The sequence below is a fragment of the Gymnoscopelus braueri genome (assembly GCF_963280865.1).
Source record: "Gymnoscopelus braueri genome assembly, chromosome: 12".
NCBI lineage: Eukaryota > Metazoa > Chordata > Actinopteri > Myctophiformes > Myctophidae > Gymnoscopelus > Gymnoscopelus braueri.
The window spans coordinates 1,277,157-1,300,349 of record NC_137614.1 but is presented as its reverse complement, the minus strand read 5'-3'; the positions used below and the strand labels follow the sequence as shown (position 1 = coordinate 1,300,349).

Sequence of the window (23,193 nt, the reverse complement as noted above, 5' to 3'; positions counted from 1 at the left end):
CAGAACTTAAGATGTATATACTGATGATTTGGATTTTTTGAAGCACCAGCTACGTTGTCCCAAATAGCATCCCAGTCCAATTCTAGCCCCAAATCTGTTATATCACAATTCCAGGCTTTCATTCCTGCCGAGGTTGTATATTTTTGAGAATTTAATTGATCATATAAATATGACACTATTCGTTTAGGAGCTCTCTGGAACCAGCTAAGAATGGGATGGTCTTTTAACTCATTACCCCAGGGAACCCTATTGGCCCTACAAACGGATCTCACTCTGAAATAAAAGAATAGAGAATGCCTATCGACACCATATTTTGAGACTATATCTTGAAAATCTAGAATGTTAACCAAACCATTAATATCTTGGAGAGTCCTAATGCCCTTCTCCTCCCAGTTTCTGTTAACAAGTGGTCTCCCCCCAGACAAAATGTGGTTGTTATTCCATATTGGAGCTGCTTTACACCATTTACTTTTAAATCCTATGAATCTCTCTACTGTTCTAAACACCTGTAATAAATATTAAAAAATCGGTCCATAGTATAGATTACATTTTCTAGTAGAAATACCCATCAGGAGGAAATCCTTCAATTGTACAGGGGTTAACAAGTCACGCTCCAATTCTTTCCATGAAGATGTATTATCATCCTCCATCATGACATTGAGACTTCTCAACACAAATGACCAGTGATACAGTTTGAAATTAGGACATGCCCATCCCCCATCAGATTTCCTGTATTGAAGCACAGACCATTTTATGCTCGGCTTTTTACCATTCCAAATGTATTTTCTTAATGAGGTATCCAGCTTTTTCCAATATCCCGCTGGGGGTGCCAACGGGACCATTGAGCTGATGAAGTCAATGCGGGGCAAGATGTTCATCTTAACCACCGCTATACGCGCTGGTACTGACGATGGCAGATGTTTCCATCTACTGATATCGTCTTCTATTTTTGTAGAAACTATGACTAATTGTTTTAGCTATAGCCGATAGAGAAACACTAATTTTGATACCCAAATAAGACACTTCATCAGTAACAATAATCTGGGGAGGAACGGTCACGTCACACTGATCCACATTCACAAGCATTAATGCAGTTTTTGATAAATTAACCTTACAACCTGAAAAGTACCCAAAATTATCCAATATTTCCAACACAACCGGGAGTGATCTCTGCAAATCTGCCATATATATCAGAGCGTCATCAGCATACATCGAAACGGAATGTGACGTTGTGCCCACCGTAATAGGAGAGATCCGAACACAGCTCCTAATCAATTGCGCCAATGGTTCGATGGATAAATTAAAAATGAGTGGCGAAATCGGATCCCCTTGCCTAACTCCCCGTTTTATATCAAACAGTTCTGAGAGGCCTCCTCCAACATTGACCCGAGCTGATGGAGTAGCATACAAAGTTCGAATCATATTGATAAAATGGTTTCCAAATTTGATTTTTTTCTAATACCTTCCATATATAGGGAAACTCCAAGCGATCAAAAGCTTTTTCGAAATCAATAAACAGTAGGCCACATGCAGGAGGAATCTTGCCTGTTGCACTCAGAATGTGGAGGAGTCTACGAATATTGTCAGCGGCGAGACGGCCTTTAATAAATCCAGTTTGATCAGGACTAATTATTTTCCCAATGACCGTCTCAAGCCTGCTGGCCAGAACTTTTGAAAATGTCTGCATTTATCAATGAAATTGGTCTATAATTTGCACACTCCAGGGGATCCTTTCCGGGTTTTGGAATAACTGTAATCAGAGCTGTGTTCAGGTCTCTATGAAAAAAGCCCTTTTCAATTGCATAGTTCAAAGTTTCCAACCATATAGGACCAACGACCTCCCAAATTGCTAAATACAGCTCCACTGGGATACCATCTATACCAGGTGAACGGCCCTTGTTAGTATCTCGCACAGCTTTGAGTAATTCCCCTAATGAAATAGGCGCATCCAATTTTTCTGTGTCCTCTGATGTTAAACTAGGCAAGTCCAGTCCTTCAAAAAACTCTGTAAAGTCCTCCTCTGAAGGGACACCACCCCCTGTATATAGGTCTTTAAAATAATCCTTAAATGTCTCATTTATTTCCTCTGTTGATGATACCACACCTCTTTTAACACATTTAATAGCTGGTATAGCCCTCTTAGCTTCTTGTCGTTTAAGTGTTAGTGCCAGTAAATGGCTAGGCCTGCTGCCCTCTGCGTAGTACTTGTGTTTAGTTATGTGAATCATGTATTCTGCCCTGCGTCTTAATAAATCATTTAATTCTGCTTGTTTGACTTTAAGCTCGTTTTCGATAGGCATGGTGTAGTTCCTTTCAAGCGTGTCTTCTAACTCCTTACATTGTTGTTCCAACCGGGAAATATTTTGCAGTCTGGTTTTATGTAGATGGGAACTAAACCATATTGCATTATTTCTAATAAACCCTTTCACCGTGGCCCAGACTACAGTCATATCCGCAACACTGTCTTTGTTTATAGAAATAAACTCAGCCAGTTTCGTCCTCAATTGAGTAATAAATTCTTCATTCTTCAACAAAGTGCAATTAAACCTCCATCTTGAAGCCTTATTTTTTATATTTCCGTAGTCAAATGAAGACATCACCGGGCTGTGATCCGACAGAAGCCTGGGTAAAAATTCTACTGAATGTACAGTGGACAGCAAGCCAGAGGAAATTAAAATGTGATCGATACGAGTAAAACTTTTATGCCTAGGGGAAAAGTAGGTGTAGTCCTTCACAAAGGGGTTGTGCACTCTCCATACATCCACCAGGTGGAGATCTTTTACAAAACAACTTAAAGCCTTGGATGCAGTGTCCTGAGCAGATGCCATAGATATAGAGGATTTGTCCATTTTGCCATTAAATACAGCATTCATATCTGAGCCGATATATAGCTGATAATCATTTAACTTTAGAAGTTCTGCAGTAATTGAGGGGAAAAAGTCAGCTTCAAAAACGGTTGGTGCATAAATGCTAACAAATGCAACTTTTTTGCCTTGAATGGATGTACAGCAGAATGCCAAACGTCCCTTCCTGTCTGAGCCTATCTTATCAACAGTAATATTTATGTTGCGCCTTGATAATATCATCACTCCTTTTGTACGTGTACCATCTGAAGAGGCCACAACTGATTTATAGAACCTATTTTGAACTCTGGGGGTGTCTTCAAGTTTAAGATGCGTTTCCTGCAAAAGAGCAATGTCAACTTTCTTCCTTCGTAAGTAATCTAGGACCTTAGAGCGTTTTTGTGGTGTGTTTAGACCTCTGACATTAAAAGATACTACATTAAAAGTCTCTAACCTTCCCATGTCATTAACCTTGCCTTGGATTTGTTGTGATTTGTTAGTGGAACTTGGAGGAGTCCTTCCCCCCACCCCCCTCCCCCCCTCGCCCCCACCCCCCTCCCTCCATCGCCGCTGGATCCAAGGCGTTCCTCGCTTCCTCCGCCGAGTTAAATGACATCTTCCTGCCCTTGTAGTTAACTTTAAGAATGGCTGGGTAGACGAGATACGACTCGATGCCTTTTTGCCACAATTTGGTGCGTATTTCTTTGAACGCACGGCGATCTTTCGTCGTACCGGGGCTGTAATCGGCAAAAAACAGCAGTTTGGTTCCCCCAGGTAGAGTCGGCTTGGCTTTCCGTGCTCCCTCCAGGATCGCCTGTCGGTCGGGGAAGTGTAGAAGCCTGAAGATCATCGTTCTTGGTCCCGATGTCTTGTTGGAGAAGATCCTGTGTGCCTTGTCGACGGTCACCACCGCATTACGCAAGCTCTTCATGGTTGGAATCCATTTAGGTAACATCTTTTGGAGATAACCCCTCGGATCGTCTCCTTCAGCACCGGCCGGCAAGCCGACCAATCTGACGTTATTAAGCCTGGACCGATCCTCCAGCTCGTTCAGCTTCTTCTGGACCCTAACCAATTCAGCAAGGCAGGAATCATTGACCCCCTCGCCTGTGCGCACGTCAGCTTGCAGGCTATCTATCCGGTTGGACATCGTGTCAAACGTTTCAGCGTGGACCACTAGTTGCCCTTTCAGGGACTTAAGAATATCGCCATTCTCTGTCAAACCTTTCTGTATAGGGTCCATAGCTTGGCCAATTGCGTCTTTTACAATGGAAGCTACTAGTCCTTGCCAGGTTCCCATCTGCGATTCAATTGTTTGTTTGATTAGCATAGCTATATCCCCCGTTAGCATGTTAGCCTTCGGTCCGTCGCCTGGTCCTTGTTGTTTGTAAGGCGAGAAAGCGAATGGGTCGGGTTGTCCATCCATAATGGTGAAGTTAAATCTTAAATTGTATCAACGTTGAAAAAATTGTGGAGAAAAAAGTAGTCTATGAGTCAAAAAATATATATAAAAAGAGGAAACTTTGTCAGCGCTCAGTGCCGTGCGGCCATCTTGCTTCGTGCCTCACGTGACTCGTTATTGTCAAGTGAAGTTAAACATTTGTCATGCTGTACAGTGTTGCCAGATTTTGCGAGAGAAATAAGGAACCAGGTCTATGAAAACAAGCCTAGAGGAAGTGACTTGGCCACATTATACCTATGCATCGGATATTTGAAAATAATAAAGGCTGCTTATGTGATCAAATACAATTCCCCATCCCTACTTGTGAATATAAGTTGTTGCTTGGGGATGTATTTTGGGTCACATTCCAGTGTTTGAACTGAACTTATTGGCTACTACTCACCTTATTCACTTTACACCATTATTTGCATCGTTGGAATCACTCTTTTGATACGTTTCCCTTGTGTAATCTTAAAGGTATCATGACATTCATTTTCACTTTTTTTATTTTCAATGTTTTATTTGGGGTTTTATGACCTCAATTACACCCAAAAAACCTGAACTTAGAACATTCAGTGGATTTTCTGTGGTCTGGAGTTTTCTGAATAATTAGGCTGAAAAGTAATCTGAGATTGGCCCTTCGACAGTGAGGTCACAGTCGATTAATCCCGCCCACTCTCCTCCTCGCCCCTCCCCTCCCCTATCCTTTCCTTTGGGGGGGGCGGAGCAGAGGCGATGATTGACAGGCAAAATCCCTCACCAGCGACACCCGCAGGCAAAGATTTCTTTTTTCATTGCAGTTGAAAAGGCTTTAGAAATGTGAGAGAAAAACACCTGCCATGGATCACTGGAATGGAATTTTCACTTACAACTTTTTGTACACTTTTGAAGGACCAGGACAAAGACTTGAATGTGGTGTAAAAGTGAATGTCATTAAACCTTTAAGTTAAGGATAATGGCATATACAGTATTGTAGAAGACATCACCTTCTACAATACTGTATATAAACCATTATCCTTGCACCCAACATATGTTGTTTGACTTTAATAACTGGAGACTACTGTGTCCTGACTCCAGCCAATTTTTCAATTACTTCATTTCAGACCAGTGTGTGGAGTCCAGACTGCAGGTGAAGATGAACTCTCCAGACTCAGCCAGGGACATTTCTATTAAACAGGAGGAACCTGAAGACCACCCACACCTCAGTAAGTTTCACATGCTCTCTCTTTCTTTCATATTTTCTGTTCTGTTGTAGAGTTGTTACAATAATAACACAGATCATCAATGGGCTTTTTCCTCAGCTTTGAGGTTTAACCACTTGAATCCTAGCATCCCTATTCTGGGGAAAGCATTCACTGAAATGAACTGATCGACAAGATCTCTACCTTGTAGATCAGCTATTTTAGGTAAAGAGATTTGGTGTAGAGGGTACATAGCAAACTGTACCCCATTCAACTAAGTATTAGTTCACTAAGTATAGAAGGTTACTTTACTATGTATAGAGTGTTTTCGTGATTTAAACATGCCAACAAGTATATCTTCAACTATTTTCAGATTTCAGTGCATGAAACAGAATTTGACAGATTAAAGTCTGCACTTTGATAATCTGTAAAAAACGGTACATTCCATCAGGTATGAAAAATACTTTATTGGCCTACTAGCAGTGGCACAACATGTTTGCGTGAGTCCTCGCTCAAATTCGCACTTGCCCGGTCAGGCAACCCAAAAGCAAACTCCACCTGCCTGCAAGTTTTTGCCACGGGCTGTCGGGCAGCCGTTAGTCTTAACCCGTGGGGCAGATTGCCATGAAACTTGATACGTGCTTCCTGGAAGATGAACCCCAACATTTGATTGTCCCAATGACCCAATGATCTTCTAGCGTCACCATCTGGCAAAATAGTGACTTTTCAGTTTTCACACAGGGTTGGTGCTGCTCGATTATGGCGAAAATAACCACATTATTTTGGTCAATATAGAGATCAACATGATTTAACATGATTAGTCATAGTTTGGAGACATACAATGAGAATAGTGTGTGTGTGTGTGTGTGTGTGTGTGTGTGTGTGTGTGTGTGTGTGTGTGTGTGTGTGTGTGTGTGTGTGTGTGTGTGTGTGTGTGTGTGTGTGTGTGTGTGTGTGTGTGTATATATTATCTTTTTTGCTGCTTCATTACTTTGGATTAAAACATTGGTCGTATTGTCTTGTGGTGCACACATCACCGTGATAAATCTTCAACAGTATTTGTTGTAGTTTCTCTTCAGACTCCTTGAAAAATACATTTTTCAAAACAAATTAAATGAATTGGTTTGACCATTCTTGTTGACCAAAGGCTCTCTTTCCATCATCGTGGCTAGATCTGAACTCAATCTCACACTCTCATTTCACCATAAGATAATCATAACACAAAACATCTTGACAATGATAGTATTTGAATATGTATAGCCATCATTACGATACCTCTAAAAAATATATAATATCTTCAACATCCAAAAGCACATCCTCTTATGTGTGAATCAATGTAAAAAAGGAAAGAGGAAAAAAAGGCAGCATATAACTTCAGAGCTTTCACAGGCTCTTTCTCAGTTTCTTGACTTAAGGTTCAACCACTTGAACTCTAGCATTCCTTTTCTGGGTGGAACAATAGAGGGTTAGCTCACTAAGTATAGAGGGTTTAAGTCATTCTATCAGATGTGAAAAATACCTCTTTGGCCTACTGGCAATGGCATTGTGCAGACATTTGGCACTGATCGGTACAGCGGTTTGTCAAGTTCGCCCCGAACACAGACAAACAGATTCCAAGACTCACAGAACCATTTCTAGATTTTAAACTATGACCCAACTTCATGGGTGGAGAAGTTTCTGTTTCATGATGTCATGCAGGTAAAGGCATGAGCTGTGATTGGTCCACCTTTAAGGGGAAATGCATACAGTACATACTGTACGTACAGGTGAACCCTGTTTTACACGGCTTGACCTACAGCCTAATTTACCCAAATCAGAGCTGACGTGTGAAGTTTTATGGTTTAATATTCTTTCATGAGGTAATGATTCAAATTGCAGTAACAGCCACTTGTTTGGTAAAGTAACTAATATTCAAATTACATTTGAAATTATTTATTTTGCTAAACCCTGGCTAAAACATGATTTTTCGGAATTTCTGTTTTCAGAAACACCTGTAGTAACCCGTAGTTAGTAAATGTTTGGTCAATCAAAGTAGCTGATGGCTCAATTTGTACAGGGAACATGGACACTAGAACAAATAATTTTAGGAATCCAGTATTCACTATCATGTTATTTTTCTGCTCCTAGACATCCTGCACATGGTTGTGTGTAAAGAGAAGGTTTCTCCTGAACAGGAGAGGAGCCCCAGTCTGCTCCACGAGGAACCAGAGCCTCCACACATTAAAGAGGAAAAGGAGGAGATACTTCAAAGACCAGAGGAGCCTGATGGGTCAATGCTGACAATGCTTACTAGCAGTGAAAAGTGAAGTTGATGATGAGGACATCTCTTCACACTGCTATGAAGTTGAAGTCAAGCTTGAATCTGACACTGAAGTCACTGAAGAAAGTGATGATTTGGAGGAGACCAGTGGAGGTCAGTCAGTGTTAAACACAGAGACCGGAACTGCATGTGTGAGAAAACTGGGAGCTGGTATGACGACTAAATTGGGGAATAAAAGATGAAGATGAAAAAACTATTAAATCAGAAATATTGACTAAGGAGCCGTAGTGCTCCTAAACAATTGACTTGTTTGATGCTTTCAAGTTGTATTTGTACTCACCATTTCTTACCTGCCTCTTCCCCTCTCTCTCTTCTGCCTCTCTCTCTCTCTCTCTCTCTCTCTCTCTCTCTCTCTCTCTCTCTCTCTCTCTCTCTCTCTCTCTCTCTCTCTCTCTCTCTCTCTCTCTCTCTCACAGAAGTGAGGACCCAGTCTTTGCAGACTCAAATCACCAGCTCCACAACCTGCCAGAAAGACTCTGATCAACCAAGATCTTATTGTCATCAACAATTTACCAAGTCTTTACCTCAACCTGAAGAACTAAAGCCTTGCATAGACTTCCTGAACTACAGACATCAACCAGATGGAGAGAAACCTTTCCACTGTACCCAGTGTAACAAGAGTTTTAGTAAACCTTTCCACTGTAAACATTGCGACAAGAGTTTTAGTAAGTTGTATTACCTGAAGAGACATCAGCGTGTTCGCACAGGGGAAAAAATACCTTTCCACTGTAAACATTGTGACAAGAGTTTCAGTTGGTCATCTGACCTGAAGAGACACGAGCGTATCCACACTGGAGAAAAGCCTTTCCAGTGTAAACATTGTGACAAGAGTTTCACTGATTCATCGAATTTGAAAACACACCAGCGTGTTCACACTGGGGAAAAACTTTTCCATTGTAAACATTGTCACAAGAGTTTCAGAACGTTAAGTGACATGAAGAGACATCAGCGCATCCACTCTGGAGAAAAACCTTTCCACTGTAAACATTGTGACAAGAATTTCCGTGAGTCACGCCAACTGAAGACACACCTGCGTGTCCACGCTGGAGTCCACGCTGGAGAAAACAGTGTGAGAAGAGTTTAAGTCAGATAAGTGCCCTGAAAAGATATCAGTGCATTCACACCAAGGGGGAGAAAAAAGTCTTTCCACTATAAATCAGCTCACTGGGAGGATCACATTAAACATCTGCTTGCCTTGTTGTCAGGGAGTTGGATAGACAAGCAAAAATATCATGGAGATTTATAATGCTCCTGTCAATAGAAGTTTCCATTAGGACTCATCTTGTGGAGTTCTCCATCTCTTTTGTTTTTCTTATTTTAAAACATTACTATAATCAGTTTAGTGTTCTTTATTTATTTACTTAAAGGTATACCAACTGATTGTGGTGTTATTTATTATTTATAAATGACCATGTAAACCATATTGATTGTATAAGGTAGGACTGTTTCTCCAGAATTTGAGTTTTTATATCATGATTTGATGTCATTGTGCTGCTCAATGAATGGGGCACCATTTCAATTACCTTCTTATTTAATATCAGTTAACTGAGTTAAAAATACTTTGCATGTTTTAGGAATTACGTAATTGTTACAATTAATGAAATGGCTATGGTCATTATTAAGTTGTATTACATTATTAAATTGTGATGTGAATCTGAACCAGAATCAGCTTTATTGTCACATAACAGGTTTACACTACAGAAATAAAAAAAGTGACAGGCCACGGTGGCTATAGAGGCAGCTGTCCGTTTACCTCGTCCGGTCCTTTTTGGGCCAATCGCGGCGCTACCCAGAGTCCACGTATCGCCAATAAAAATCCACCCGATCCACTTGTTGCCAGTTAAATCTCTTCCCCCCCCGTCGATTTGTTTCCAATCAAAACGCTCGCGTCAGCTGTCCATTTGCTGCCAATAAAATCGTCTCCCTCCCGTCCATTCCCCCCCCTCCCTGTTCAAAGCAAACCCTCCCTCGCGGGATTCTGACCAATCACGACGCTCCGTCTTTGTTGGTTGCTGATCGGTCTGGGTCTAGAGCGAATACGGAAACGGTACTTGCATTAATGTGTACAAATTACCGGATAAGGTAGGCGCGCTCTATAGACAGGATCTGAGCACAGAGCAGCAAATAGAAACTACGCAGGGTGTAAAACACTGCGGTGAGTCAGAGAATGAACCACCTTATCTGGATGTAGCTTTCCGACGTGAAAAACAAACAATTTCCACTTATTTGAGATCTTTGATGAATGGACACTTGCTGACACAGGTATTGTCATCCTCTGAGGATGTTTTGTTGCACAACAAAGTGTCGACAACATGTGGACGTGCTGTCAGCTTGTAGATCGGCTATTTTCCACTATTTTAGCAGATCTATAAGCCCACAACGCGTTGACGTTTTGTCATTGGGTCAAGTTGTTTTAGGAGTAATTTAATTTGTTTTGTTGAGTTGTCAGTTCTGAGGAGTGTTGAAGTTTAGATTGCTGGCCATGGAAAGGCCTAGCTGCTTCACAGGAGCTGTTTAGTAATTGGACTGCACCATGTCCCCTGTGCATAAGGGGAGGGGCAGGGATTTATTATAAGTTTGAATGTATTACTACACGTATGCAAATGTATTGGCATTTCAGTTATTTCTTTATTTAATATGAGTTAGTGCTGTAGTGGATTATGTTGTCGCTATTTGTAGTCTGTTTAAATGTTATTCTTTGTCTTCCCCTTTGTGTCAAGAGTGGTCTGATCACCCACTATATATGTTCCCCTCATGTCTCATTTGGTGAGTTCAGTCTTGATGTCAAGTTCAGTTCTGTGTATTGTCTTCATTTGTTTTGGGCCAGAATGAATGTCTTGTCTTATATTTATGGGGAAAAGATAAAAAAATACATTTTAAAGAAACTACACACTTGTCCTGGTGTCTCTCTTGCCGAGTGCCGACCAACTCTGGTCCCTTACACGGGTGTAAAAAAGGGTTACAAAATCGTGGGATTAAAAAACGTAGAAGAAAAATAAGTGGGTGAAATAGTTTTTTGTGCAAGTTCTATCGTTTTTATTTCCATAGAAAAAAATAAAGGGAAGAAGAAGGGGGGAGAGAGATCAATCAAAGACAAACAAATGATCTACATATTTACACATAGTACCTGGGGTAAGATCTAAAGGTGCATGAGCATAGCAGCAGATGTATACTGTACATGATATACTATGGAGTGGACGTTAAGGTCTGTCAAGTATGTCAATCAATCAAACTATTTCAATAATTTTAATTATATGCTGGTTAACTGAGGGATGTATTTTTTTTATGATTTATGACTAATAATTACACCTAATGTAATGACTATGATCACTGTTAAGTCATATTACATGATCTCTTAACATTACTACATTTTGGATGTGTGGAAGAATTTAATTTGCAGACACAATTCAGAATGAACTTAAGTGTCACATCACATGATTACAGATGTAAAAGATTTATTTTTGTAAAAGCTCTCAACATCTACAGTTACAGGAAGAGTCAAAATAGAGAAAGAATATAGAAGAAAGAAACAAGTAAAACAATTATATGCGTCTCTAGAAGTATACTGTTGACCAGTGACTCCAGGAAACAACACTGATGATGTGTCCAAGTTTGTGCATCAGTAGATGTTTTGTTAACTGAAATACTCTGGGAGTAACAGTGACCAGTGGGTGACGACCACGAAGAGCGTGGTGACATCTGGAGAGACAGTGGAAGCCCGGAGAGACGGCATCCCGGGATGGAAAGGGCCGGATCTAGGCATGGGCAAGGGGGGGCAATGCCCCCCCAAATGCCCTGACTGCCCCCCCAAAAAAAATCTTAAACAATTTTTTTTTTTTTTTTTAATTAATTTTTTTTTTTTTTTTGTGAAAGTTACATTTATGTCATGATATGAAATGTGAGCTTACCATAATCAAAATAAACCTTAATCATATTCCATCATGTATCATTGCACAATTCAAATAATCCTCTGCCCTGATTTTCCATGGGCAGTGTTGCCAGATATTGCGAGAGAAAGAAGCCTAGGAAAACAAGCCCAAAAGAACAATAGGAAGCAGTAATACACAAACAGCCGAAAAAACTGGAAAAAAAACGCAAAAAAAATTCGCCGCCCCCCCAGCATTTATTAATGCCCCCCCCAGTTCATAATTTCTGTATCCGACCGGCCCTGATGGAAAGGGTAGGCAGCCCTAACCACTTCTTCTGAGGGGAAGAGCCCAAAGCAGGCTACATACTGCAGTAAAACCTGTAAGAATCAAGGCAGAATGAGATGTTTGAAAGGGGTAACGACGACACAGCGCACAGAAGTCACTTCTGGTCAGACGCAGGAGGAGCCAGGCCCGGAGGCAACCCACAGTGCCCAGAGCCTCCTAGTGCTGCCAACACCCGCTGCCAACAGCTCACCTGCTACCCTAAGCCCCCAAGAGACAGTGTGGGCAGTAGCATGCCACTTGGACAAGGCTGGGGTCTGATCAGCCTCGGTTGGGACTTCTGGAGGAGGGTGTATGTTGCAAGACCCAAAACACCCAGTGACTCAGGAAACAACACTGATGATGTGTCGAAGTTTGTGCCTCAGTAGATGTTTTGCCACCCTATATAACATGTGTTAATAAACCAACAGAGCCATACCGGCATACACAGGACTGATGAAATAGGATTGTGGGTGTGTTTTATACCTTCTTGTGGCCCTAGATCTTGGCACACAATAGTATGAAATCTCATGATTAGTTACACCATTTTAGGTCAGCCTGACCCAGTGCAATTCATCCATTACAATCAATCTATCTTACTGAACTGTTTCCTGTTTCCCAGAAAATTCTGGTACAATAGCCAAACTCATTGCTTTGAAATAATTGTGATAATCTTACTGTGTCACAGTCTGAATATAGCATACAGTCTGAATTTATCATAGACATATTGATATAGTTACATAGTTTGAAAATGATATGGGTATTAATACAAGGTATATGTTGTATCCTGTAACATGGTATAGTTAATGTTGAATCCTGCATTTCTATGAGACGTGATCAGACCTGTGCAGCATCAATGTGCACTGATGAAAGCTGTGATGGACCATGGACGTAGGGCTGCAACTAACTCCATGACTTTCTAAGCAATTCATCTATAGATTACTCTTCAAATAATTGTAATAGTTTGTTTCTTAATATGTTTAAGGACATCAGCCCTATGTTATATTGCACGACAGTGCCGTGTAAGACGTGAAAATAGCTGATCTACAAGCTCAAAACACTTGACGTGTTGTAAGCTTGTAGATCTGCTATTTTCAATATTTTTGGATTTTACATTAGTGGGAAGTTTTTGCCTATTATGAATGACATGTCCAAAATAGGGATTGATTATTAATTGGTTAATTTATTAAATTAATGATTAACAATTATTATTTTATAATCATTTAATTTGATTAGTTGGATTAACTGCTTTACTCCTAGATGGATGTTCTCTTGTTTACAGGTCTGGAAGGTCACAGTACTGTTACTGTATAAAAACTATGGACAGTTACCCGAGACCAACAGTAGGGGGCAGCATAGCCTTGGTTCAGAGCGTTAGTGAGTTCCCTCTAACGCCCTGGAAGACCCTGGGCTCTGCGCTTGTACAAGGAATTCCAGTGCCCTGCGAGGGCTCCAACAGTAGTGAAAATAAACAAAACCATTTCGCTACTCACGGAAACAAAGGCTGTTTTGTGTTGTTGAAAGTCTATTCTCGGAGGTGGGAAGCCTCTCAGCACCCCACCTACTCTGTAAAATACACTTTTTGGGCAGAAAATAAAATATGTCCCCGAGACGGATTTTTTTTAAATTTACTCCACAGTGCCCTCTACAGATTTGGTTAATGGTAAGCTCAAATCCTCCAGATCTGTAGAGGGCGCAGTGGAGTAAATACAAATAATTTCCGTCTCGTGGACATATTTTATTTTCTGCCCAAAAAGTGTATTTTACAGACCCACCTCCGAGAATAGACTTTTAACAACACAAAACAGCCTTTGTTTCGGTGAGTAGCGAAATTGTTTTGTTTATTTTCACTACTGTTGGAGCACTCGCAGGGCAGTGGAATTCCTTGTACAAGCGCAGAGCCCAGGGTCTTCCAGAGCGTTAGAGGGAACTCACTAACGCTCTGAACCAGGGCTAGGGGCAGCAATACACCAACTGGCGTCTAGACAAAGTGGTCGTCAGAAGAAGAACATACCCACAATGCAGTAGTGAAAACAACATGGTGTGTTGACTGACTGTTGACTGCTGACAGCTCTGTTGTTGACACTTTAAAATAGCATAGATTTATATAACAGACATTTTAAAATACCTTAGATTTATATAAAAGTAAAATACAAAGACAACTAAAACGTGTCGTTTCTAAACAGTGTAGTAGTCGTTAACGTTAAGCAGCAGGAGGACGTTTGTTAGCAGCTCAACCACTGAAACCACGGTAAAGATCAACTCATTCATGTTGTTTCATTTGTAATTATTGACTCAAATATAAATCTTGCTGTTACTTGCTAGATTATAATTCATGTGATTGTTGTGACTATTTTAAATGTAATGGTTAATCTCCATATAAGCAATGAGGTGCGTTGCTTGAGTAGCCTTGGATCAAGACGGTCATAATGAATGTCTTGGAGTTCTTTCTAAACAGTCTTTGCACTTTCGCACTTTGGGTCCGTCCGTACAGACCGTACATCTACTTAAACGTTCAGGTTTCAAATATAAAGTACTTACCTCATGGCCACGGATGTTACAATTATGTTCGGGCCCTCAGAAGTACCCTTATATTCCGTATTGTTAAAGTTTTTTTTAATCATTTTAATCCGATCTGTGTCAGATCCCCGTATGCTTTCGACTGCGTGACCCTATCGGTTGAGTGGTGTATTGCACTCTGATGCATTATAACTATGAGAAAAATGGCCACCGATCAGGATTAAAATGCTTTTTACTGAACAATACGGCAGATAAGGGTACTTCTGAGGGCCCATACATAATTTTAACATCCGTGGCCATGGGGTAAGCACTTTATATTAGAATTTTGAACGTTTATGTAGATTTGCGGACCCCAAATGTGAAAGTGCAAACACTATTTTGAACCTACTCCAAGACTGTCAGATAATATATGACAGTCTTGTATCAAGGCTAGTACATGAGTAGGATCTTTACTCTGTCCATATATTGTAGCGCCCCAAGTCCTATACTTAGGTGCTACTGGTTGCCGAGGGAGTTCTGACGTGTGCTCAAATAATTGATGTCCAAAACGTATGTGTAATTCATCAACAAATGATTTGTTCTCTGTAGCTTTCAGTGCCATTCACTTAGCATACAATAAGTAATACATTAATAAACAAACACTGGATTACAGTCAGACCACCAGCTCCACTGAACACAGTCGAAAACTGTTTACCTCTGCCACTGGCAACACCTGCGGCTGATTACAGCCCTGTTAAAGGACGACTTCACCGATTTTCAACCTATATTCATATAATTGGTCCTCACTAATGCTCATGATAAAATGGTACAATTTTTTTCTACTCGGTCTGTGTCTCTGTCTACCAGTGACATCATCAATGGGGAATCCAAGCTAATAGAAACTGCTGTCTTTCTATTCCTGGAAAGTTGCAATGCAATAAAAAAAAGCCATTGTTCTCGTGTTAATAAAAATCTAAATAAAAAATGTGAAATCTTGTTGAAAAAAAAAATCACGCCTAACGATGATGTCACTGGTAGACGTCTTTCTGGACTGTCCACAGCCCTCCTATGAGACACAGACCAAGTAGAAAAGAATTGTACCATTTTATCATGAGTATTAGTGAGGACCTATTATATGAAGATAGGTTGAAAATCGGTGAAGTCGTCCTTTAAGTACCTAGGCAACTTGGCCTTGACCAAGCCCTGCGGTGACATCATCAATTAACAAACAATCATAGAATATATGGCTCAAATGGCTCTTACAGTAATGTTAATGTGATTGTCAAGTGAAGTTAAACATTTTGTCTAAACATTTGTCATGCTGTACAGTGTTTTGGAGTTAGGAAATCGGGGCCGATCACGTGACTGCAGACTCGATCCGGACTCGGACGTTATGACCCGATCAGGGATCGGCTTTATATAATATACATACGTATTTTTAAAGTCATTATTTTTATCAGATTTTTAACTTATGGGATATTGGTGATTCAAAATAAATTAGAATAAAATTAGTATTTACTACCACCGTCTACAGAGTCAGACCTTGTCTGTGTCAAACAGCCTCACAGAAAGAAAAAAAAAGGGTGAATTGGATTCACCCAAACACCGCATGCGCACTTCCGCAGAGCACGCTGGTTTGTTTTGAAGCTGAGGCTCGTGTTATGGTGGTGCTACTGCTATCATGTCTGCTGTGTGGAACCATTTCAAAGTGAACGACGAGAACGGTGCAGTCGCAAACTGTAAGATATGCAAAGTTGGGATATCGAGGGGTGGTAAGGACAAAGCTGCTTTTAACACAACAAACTTGATAAGACATTTGAAAAACAAACACTCGGTGCAATATGAAGAGTTTACACAGGCAACCAAGTGGAAGGCTTGCCAGCCCACAGTGGAAGAGGCTTTCAAGAAGTGAGAGAAAATGCCCCGCGACTGTGACAAGGCGAAAAAGATCACAGAAAAGATTGCTGAGATGATAGCAATGAGTGCTATCATCTGGTAGACGACCCGGGATTTATCATGCTTATGGAGCACATGGAACCACGATACGACATGCCCTCTCGACACTATATCACTGAAAAGGCTCTGCCAGCTCTCCAGGAAAAGATACGCGACAAGCTACTTGTCCTATTGAAAGACGTGCCTGATGTCGCGTTTACCACAGATATCTGGAGCTCGTCTGTGTGTCCGATGTCCCTTCTAAGCCTCACGGCGCAATGGATCAACTCTAGTTTTGTTTTATGCCATGCGACTTTGCATGCACAGGAATTTTGTGGATCCCATACAGCAGAGCGCATCCAGCAGGCTATGGAGAAGATGCTGAACAACTGGGGAATAGACAAGAACCGAGTCCATGTCATTTTGCGTGATAACGCTGCAAATATGAAGAGAGCCATGCTGGATATGGAAGTACAGAGTTTGGGCTGTGTAGCCCATACTTTGCAACTTGTCGTGTACGAGGGCCTTCTATCCCAGCGCAGCGTTCTGGACACACTGGCAAACGCCAGGAAGATTGTAGGCCATTTCAAGCACTCCCCACTAGCCTACTCCCGTCTGGAAGATATCCAGATGGACTTGAACATGGATGTCAAGCGTCTGCAGCAAGATGTGCAGGTGAGATTCCCTTTTCCATTACTTATTTTTATTCCATTATTACTATTTTATTCTATTATTTATTCCCATGCACTTTTTAGTACTAAATAAATACATTGCTCTGCACCTGGCTTGCCCAACACAATTTCTTTGTCATAGTCAACATCAACTTTATTTAAAAAGCACATTTAAAAACTACATCAGTCGACCAAAGTGCTGAACACTAATAAATAAATAATAACAACATGGCCATAATAAGCCAGAGTATATGCATTGCACAGCCATAATAGTAGTACTCTGCACAAAAATAAAGTGAGTGAAAGCACACTCTTAATTATATTTTATATTTATTTTGTGCAGACGAGGTGGAATAGCAGCCTCTACATGCTGCAGAGTCTGTTGGAACAAAAACGGGCTCTCAGTTTGTATGCTGCTGAACGGACTCTACCAGCAACACTGACAGCCAACCAGTGGGAGCTGATGACAAAGACAGCGGAGGTGCTTGTTCCCTTTGAAGAGCTGACGAGGGATGTGAGCAGAGAGACTGCATCTGCAGCTGATGTGTTGCCTGCCATTACAGGTAATTTTTATTTATAATTTTGTGTTGTAACATTTTTTATTTCTATTGTTAGTTTGAAACAAGCCATGATCTCTTCATTCATTCATTCATTCATTAGTCCTCAGACGTGTTCTCTCTGCAAGACAAGGGAATCAGGACAATGAAGAGTACTCTCCTGGAGGCAGTGGAGAAACGGTTTGCTTATGTGGAAACGGAGCCACTCTTCTACATGGCCACTCTACTCGACCCCAGATACAAAGATGGGCAAGTATAGTTAAATTAAAAAGGACCTTTTGTGCAACATGATCATTATAAAGTCATCACCACACACCAGAATTAAGCCAATACTTTATTTCCCTTTCAATGTAGAGTTTGTTATATTGTTTGATTTTATCACTTAGAATTTGTATTCACTTTTTTTTATAACACACATACATACATACAAAAAACAACACAAAAAACTAACACAAAAAAAAAAACAAATAAAAACAGAGACAAAAAAGAAGAGACACTATATTGTTAGATTTTTTTATGTATATTTATTGAGTACTGCCTATGCTAATTACACATGTACTCAATACCTGACTTCGCCAGATGATGGCAGTATTGAGTTCACAAATTCACTATACAGCCAGGCTGGATAGTGAATTTGTGAAGTCAATACTAGGGTTTAACATTTTCCGGGAAATAGCTAATTTTAATTCCCGGGAATTTGAACCTTTTCCCGGGCTTCACGGGAATTCCCGTTAAAGGGTAAAAAAAAAAAAAGTACCCACTAAAATGCATTTATATGTAGATACTTAAATAGCCAATTTTATATTGAGGTGCCCAAATGTCCCTATTGTGTCCACCTATGAACTTGCACTAATAATGACTTAAGTAGATTTTTTAAATCATATAAATATAATATATAAATATAATATAGTGCCCTGGCGGAGATCTGTCCTGTTGCGCAGCAGCGGGTGAAGACAATTAACTTAGGGCGCGTTCGAAAATTACGCACCGGAGCACACTCGCCTATTAGTTTGTATTGGCCAGTGCGCTCAGTGCTGTATTTTCGAACGCACCCTTAAACGAGGAGCTGCGCTGTGCACCCAACACGCACTCAAACAATGTCAAACTCTAGCTGCTGAAATAAACGTTCCATTTGTATCATTATTGACAAGAGAATTTGCAAAAGGATTATTTATTTATTGTCCATCAGAGCGCCGGTGAGGTCACAGCTTATCTCTACTTTTGTAGGATATTGATTTGATAGCCTAAACTTGTAATTTGTTTGCAGTTATTAATTTATATTAGGCTACTTGCTGGATATTAAGACTCCATTTTGGGATGTTGGCTGTATGTTGTCAAATGTATTAATCTATATTTTGTTGTTGATCAAATGTCGGGTTTTGTAGTGTGATTTTGATGTGCACATGCATGCGCTGCCACTGACAACCAATGAGACAGACAGCTGTTGTGCAGTTCACTTGTTCTACTGGGTAGTTCTAGTAAAATGGTAGTTTGAACGTTCTAAAATGCAAGTGTAGGTAGGGTAGGCTACATTAATGATGATAAAAAAATCGGACCACCGACCACATCGGTCTAATTCTCTCTCTCTCTCGCACGCGCTCTCTCGCACGCGCTCTCTCTTGCTCTCTCTCTCTCTCCAGTCTCTCCTCTCTCTCTATCAAAAGCATTGCTTGGCTTGCGCGCATTTTAAGCTGGAATATAGGCTCGAAATCAAACCTACCCACTGTTTATGCAGCGTTTCACTTGATGTTGAATATCAACTAGTCAACTGGTGTCTACTGTTTGACAGCAGAGGAAACGGTGAAATCAGCGTGTGCAGGGCAGGCAGGGGGGCATCACGGCCACTTGTGTTTATTGGTTATGGTTATTTTGTTCATTACTGTTACATTCAGTGCGTCCCATATTGGTTCTCACAAAGGGACGATGGGACCCTGCCCTGGTCGGCAACGCGGCAAGCAACTTGGCTAATTATAATAGTAATGCCTCCGCGCTGTAGCCTTTCTACTAATTAGTATTCATTTCTAACAAGAAAAAAAAAAAAAACGGGATCCCGGGAACCGAAGTCAGTTCCTGGGACGGTAAATAACCTCGGGATTCCCGGGATTCCCGCATCCCGGGATTCCCGGTGTTAAACCCTAGTCAATACTGCTATGTGGTGTGTCTTTCTTAGGTTGTTTTGAATTGTGTGTAATGTGACATTTATCTATTTTTAGTTTCTTCACCAAGTCAGCCCACCTGGCCCTTGCCAAAGACCACCTGATCCAGGAGCTGGCGAAGAAGATGGAGGAGAGGAGGGCCACCACCAGCAAAGAGCCAGAGGAAGCAGAGCCAGTGACCAAGTCCCCACGTCATGAAGGAAGCAGCAGCCTGGCAAGCACCTTTGAGGAGATCATACAAGAGAGGCAGTCACAGGCCCGGTCAGTGAGTACCTCATCAGCAGACATACAGGTGCAGAACTACCTCTCTGAGCAAACCACCCCCAAGAGAAGTGATCCACTTGAGTACTGGAAAGAACGTGCCACTCAGTTCCCCTCACTTGCTGCTGTTGCTATCAAGTATCTCTGTGCCCCTTGCAGCTCTGTGGACAGCGAGAGAGTTTTTAGCGCTGTTGCAAATGTCCTTGATGAGAAGAGGAACAGGCTGTCAGCTGACAGAGTTGATATGCTGATTTTCATCAAGAAAAACATATATGTTTTGAAGGTGGAGAAGAAGAAGATTAAGAAATAGGATAGAGAAGAAGAAGGATAAGAAATAGGAGTGTATTTCCAAAAAGCACAATACTGGCCTTACTTGAGTCACTTTTATTGTCTCATTTGTTTTATTTTATATTTTACTGCCTGACTGGCATTTTAGACTATTGAGTCTGTGATGTTGCACTAAGTTCTAATGTTGCACTAGCTCTAATGTGAATAATGTTTTTTTCTGTTCTGACTTGAAAATCCTCAAGCTACCTCATAAGTGCTCAGTTTACGACACACTGCACTGCTTGAATATTGGCTCTTTTGTTTTATTTGATATATATTTCTTTTTTCCTTTATTATTTTAATGCCTGACTGGCATTTTAAGTTAAGCTGCCATTTGTTTTAATACTAGACTATTGAGTCTATGTTGCACTAGTTTTAATGTGAAGAATAACTTCTCTGTTCTGAGAGTCAGAACTTCTGACTTGAGAATGTTCAAGCTACCTCATAAGTGCTTAGTTATTTACCATACACTTCACTGCTTGTATGCACAATTGTGCATGATAAGTGTATGTTAAAATATAATAAAAATAAGGGACTTCCTGCATAATTTTCTTCGCTCTTCTTCATTTTTTAAATGTATTATAAAAGTATCGGTTTGGGACTCGGTATCGGCAGATACTCAAAATTAAAGGACTTGGACTCGGACTCGAGGGCAAAAAAACCTGCTCGGGACAACTCTAACAGTGTTGCAAGATTTTGCGAGAGAAATAAGCAACCAGGTCTATGAAAACAAGTCAAAGAAGCGACTTTAGGCCACATTAAACCTATGCATCAGATATTTGAAAATAGACGATCTACAAGCTCACAACACGATGTCTTGTGAGCTTGTAGATCTGCTATTTTCAAAATAATCTTGAAACAAACACAAATCTGGTAAGTGGGCCCCTGGCACAAAAGGATTTTTAGATGAGGGAGTAGTCTCCAGTGTTAATAACTGGAGACTACTGTGTCCAGTCAGTAATATCCTTTTCAATTCCTTCATTTCAGACCAGTGTGTGGAGTCCAGACTGCAGGTGAAGATGAACTCTCCAGACTCAGCCAGGGACATTTCTATTAAACAGGAGGAACCTGAAGACTACCCACACCTCAGTAAGTTTCATGTGCTCTCTCTTTCTTTCATTTTCTGTTATGTTGTAGAGCTGTTACAACAAACTTGACACTTTGGCACTTGACTTTGGGCTTCAGGGAGTGGTGAAAGTACACATATGTAAATTAGCGGGTGCTTATAACAAAACACAAGACAAAACTAAAATGTGGAATGCACCACAATATTTTCATTTATTCATTTTTGTCTCTGCCAGGCCGAAGACATGGCCGAGACTATGTTTTGCACCCTGCCCGTCCGTCCGTCTGTCCATCTGTCTGTCCGTCTGTGAACAGCTAATCTCCGGCACTGTTGCCTTGATCACAGCGAAACTGTGCACACAAACTCCCTGGATGCCAGAGCAGAACCTCTTTCCCAAATGGTTCACATGGGCCTGTTATTGCACCACCAGGAGGCAGATTTTTGTCAAAAAATTGTTTTGACAGTACTCCTGTAGAGTTTTTCCAAACATCACGCAAATCAGTCCACAGTATCTATAGACAAATGCACAGACGCGCTGCCTGTAGGCGGCCATTGCTGCGGTGTCGCGTCTACAGGCAGCGCGTCTGTGGATTCGTGTAAACAAAATGAGTCTTTCAGATTTTTCATATTCAATCCTGATTGACTATGATTGGCTTCCAAAGTTTGCAGGATTCCTCCGTTTTGTACAAAATGCCTCAAATCATGAACACAGTGTGCAATTTTCGTGAAATTTTGCACGCACATTCCCACTAGGCCGAGGAAAAAATGCCACTTGAAAATGTTCAAATCAGCCCCATGATGGCGCTATAACAGGCCGGTTTGTGTTTTAATCTATAACTGCACCGATCTGTGTACAACTTTGTATGCACACTCCCTAGACACCAAGGAAAAACCTTTGCCCTACATTTTTCACATCTGACTTTTTTAGCGCCACCAGGAGGCCGACTTATGTAAAACCCATTTTTTAATATTAGGCCTACTCCTTCAGATTTTATCTAAATTTCACGCAAATCGGTACACATGATCTCTATAGTCATGTGATCAAGACGGATCTGATTGATTTTTCATATTCTATCCTGATAGGCTAAGATTGACATCTAAAGTTTGCAGGAGTGGCCCGTTTTGAACAAAATGCCGCAAATCATGAACGCAGCGTCCGATTTCGGTGAAACTTTGCTTGCACATTCGCACTATGTTGAGGAACAAATGCCACCCTTTTGATATTGCTTTATTATAGCGCCACCAGGAGGCCGATCTTTGCTAAATTACAAAATTGCTCCTACAAATGTTGTCCCAACATCGTGCAAATCGGTACACATTGGCCCTCATTTATCAACGCTGTGCAGACCAAATAATGGGCGTACGGCGAGATCACCGCAACTTTTGGCATTTATCAATATATCCTGACGTTGTTTTCAGCCTACCATACGCTGAGATCTCACGTCTGGTCGATAGCAGTTGTTGACGTTGGCTGCACCCGTTTATTCCATCCTAGACCTGCGGAGCAGCATTGTCTGACTGTCTGACAGGCATCTGGACACATAATCCACTCCAAAATGTATATTTACACTAATAAATAATCCCTGTGAAAATATAACATTTTATAAACTAATTTAAACAAACTGCTTTAACAGTCATTCAGTTAAGCTTGCAGATCTGGCTGCATTGGCTATTTGAAAATAGAAGATGTACAAGCTCACAACGGGTCGCATCGCGACGAGTTGTGAGCTTGTAGATCTGCTATTT

General features: G+C 40.9%; 1 protein-coding gene across 2 annotated transcripts in view; it reads left to right on the top strand.

Annotated features, from left to right (window-relative positions):
- Nucleotides 1-23,193, top strand: part of LOC308096878 (uncharacterized protein) — a 36,513-nt gene that overhangs the window by 5,598 nt on the left and 7,722 nt on the right. Inside the window, exons 2-3 of one of the 2 annotated variants that reach the window (XM_080444377.1) lie at nt 5,388-5,489; nt 21,369-21,470. In XM_080444377.1, coding sequence (XP_080300503.1) covers nt 5,420-5,489; nt 21,369-21,470 — 172 coding nt within the window. In that variant the 5' untranslated portion in view covers nt 5,388-5,419. Of the gene's footprint in view, nt 1-5,387; nt 5,490-14,021; nt 14,227-21,368; nt 21,471-23,193 lie in introns of those variants that run through there. The other variant, XM_080444378.1, reaches the window with a different exon arrangement.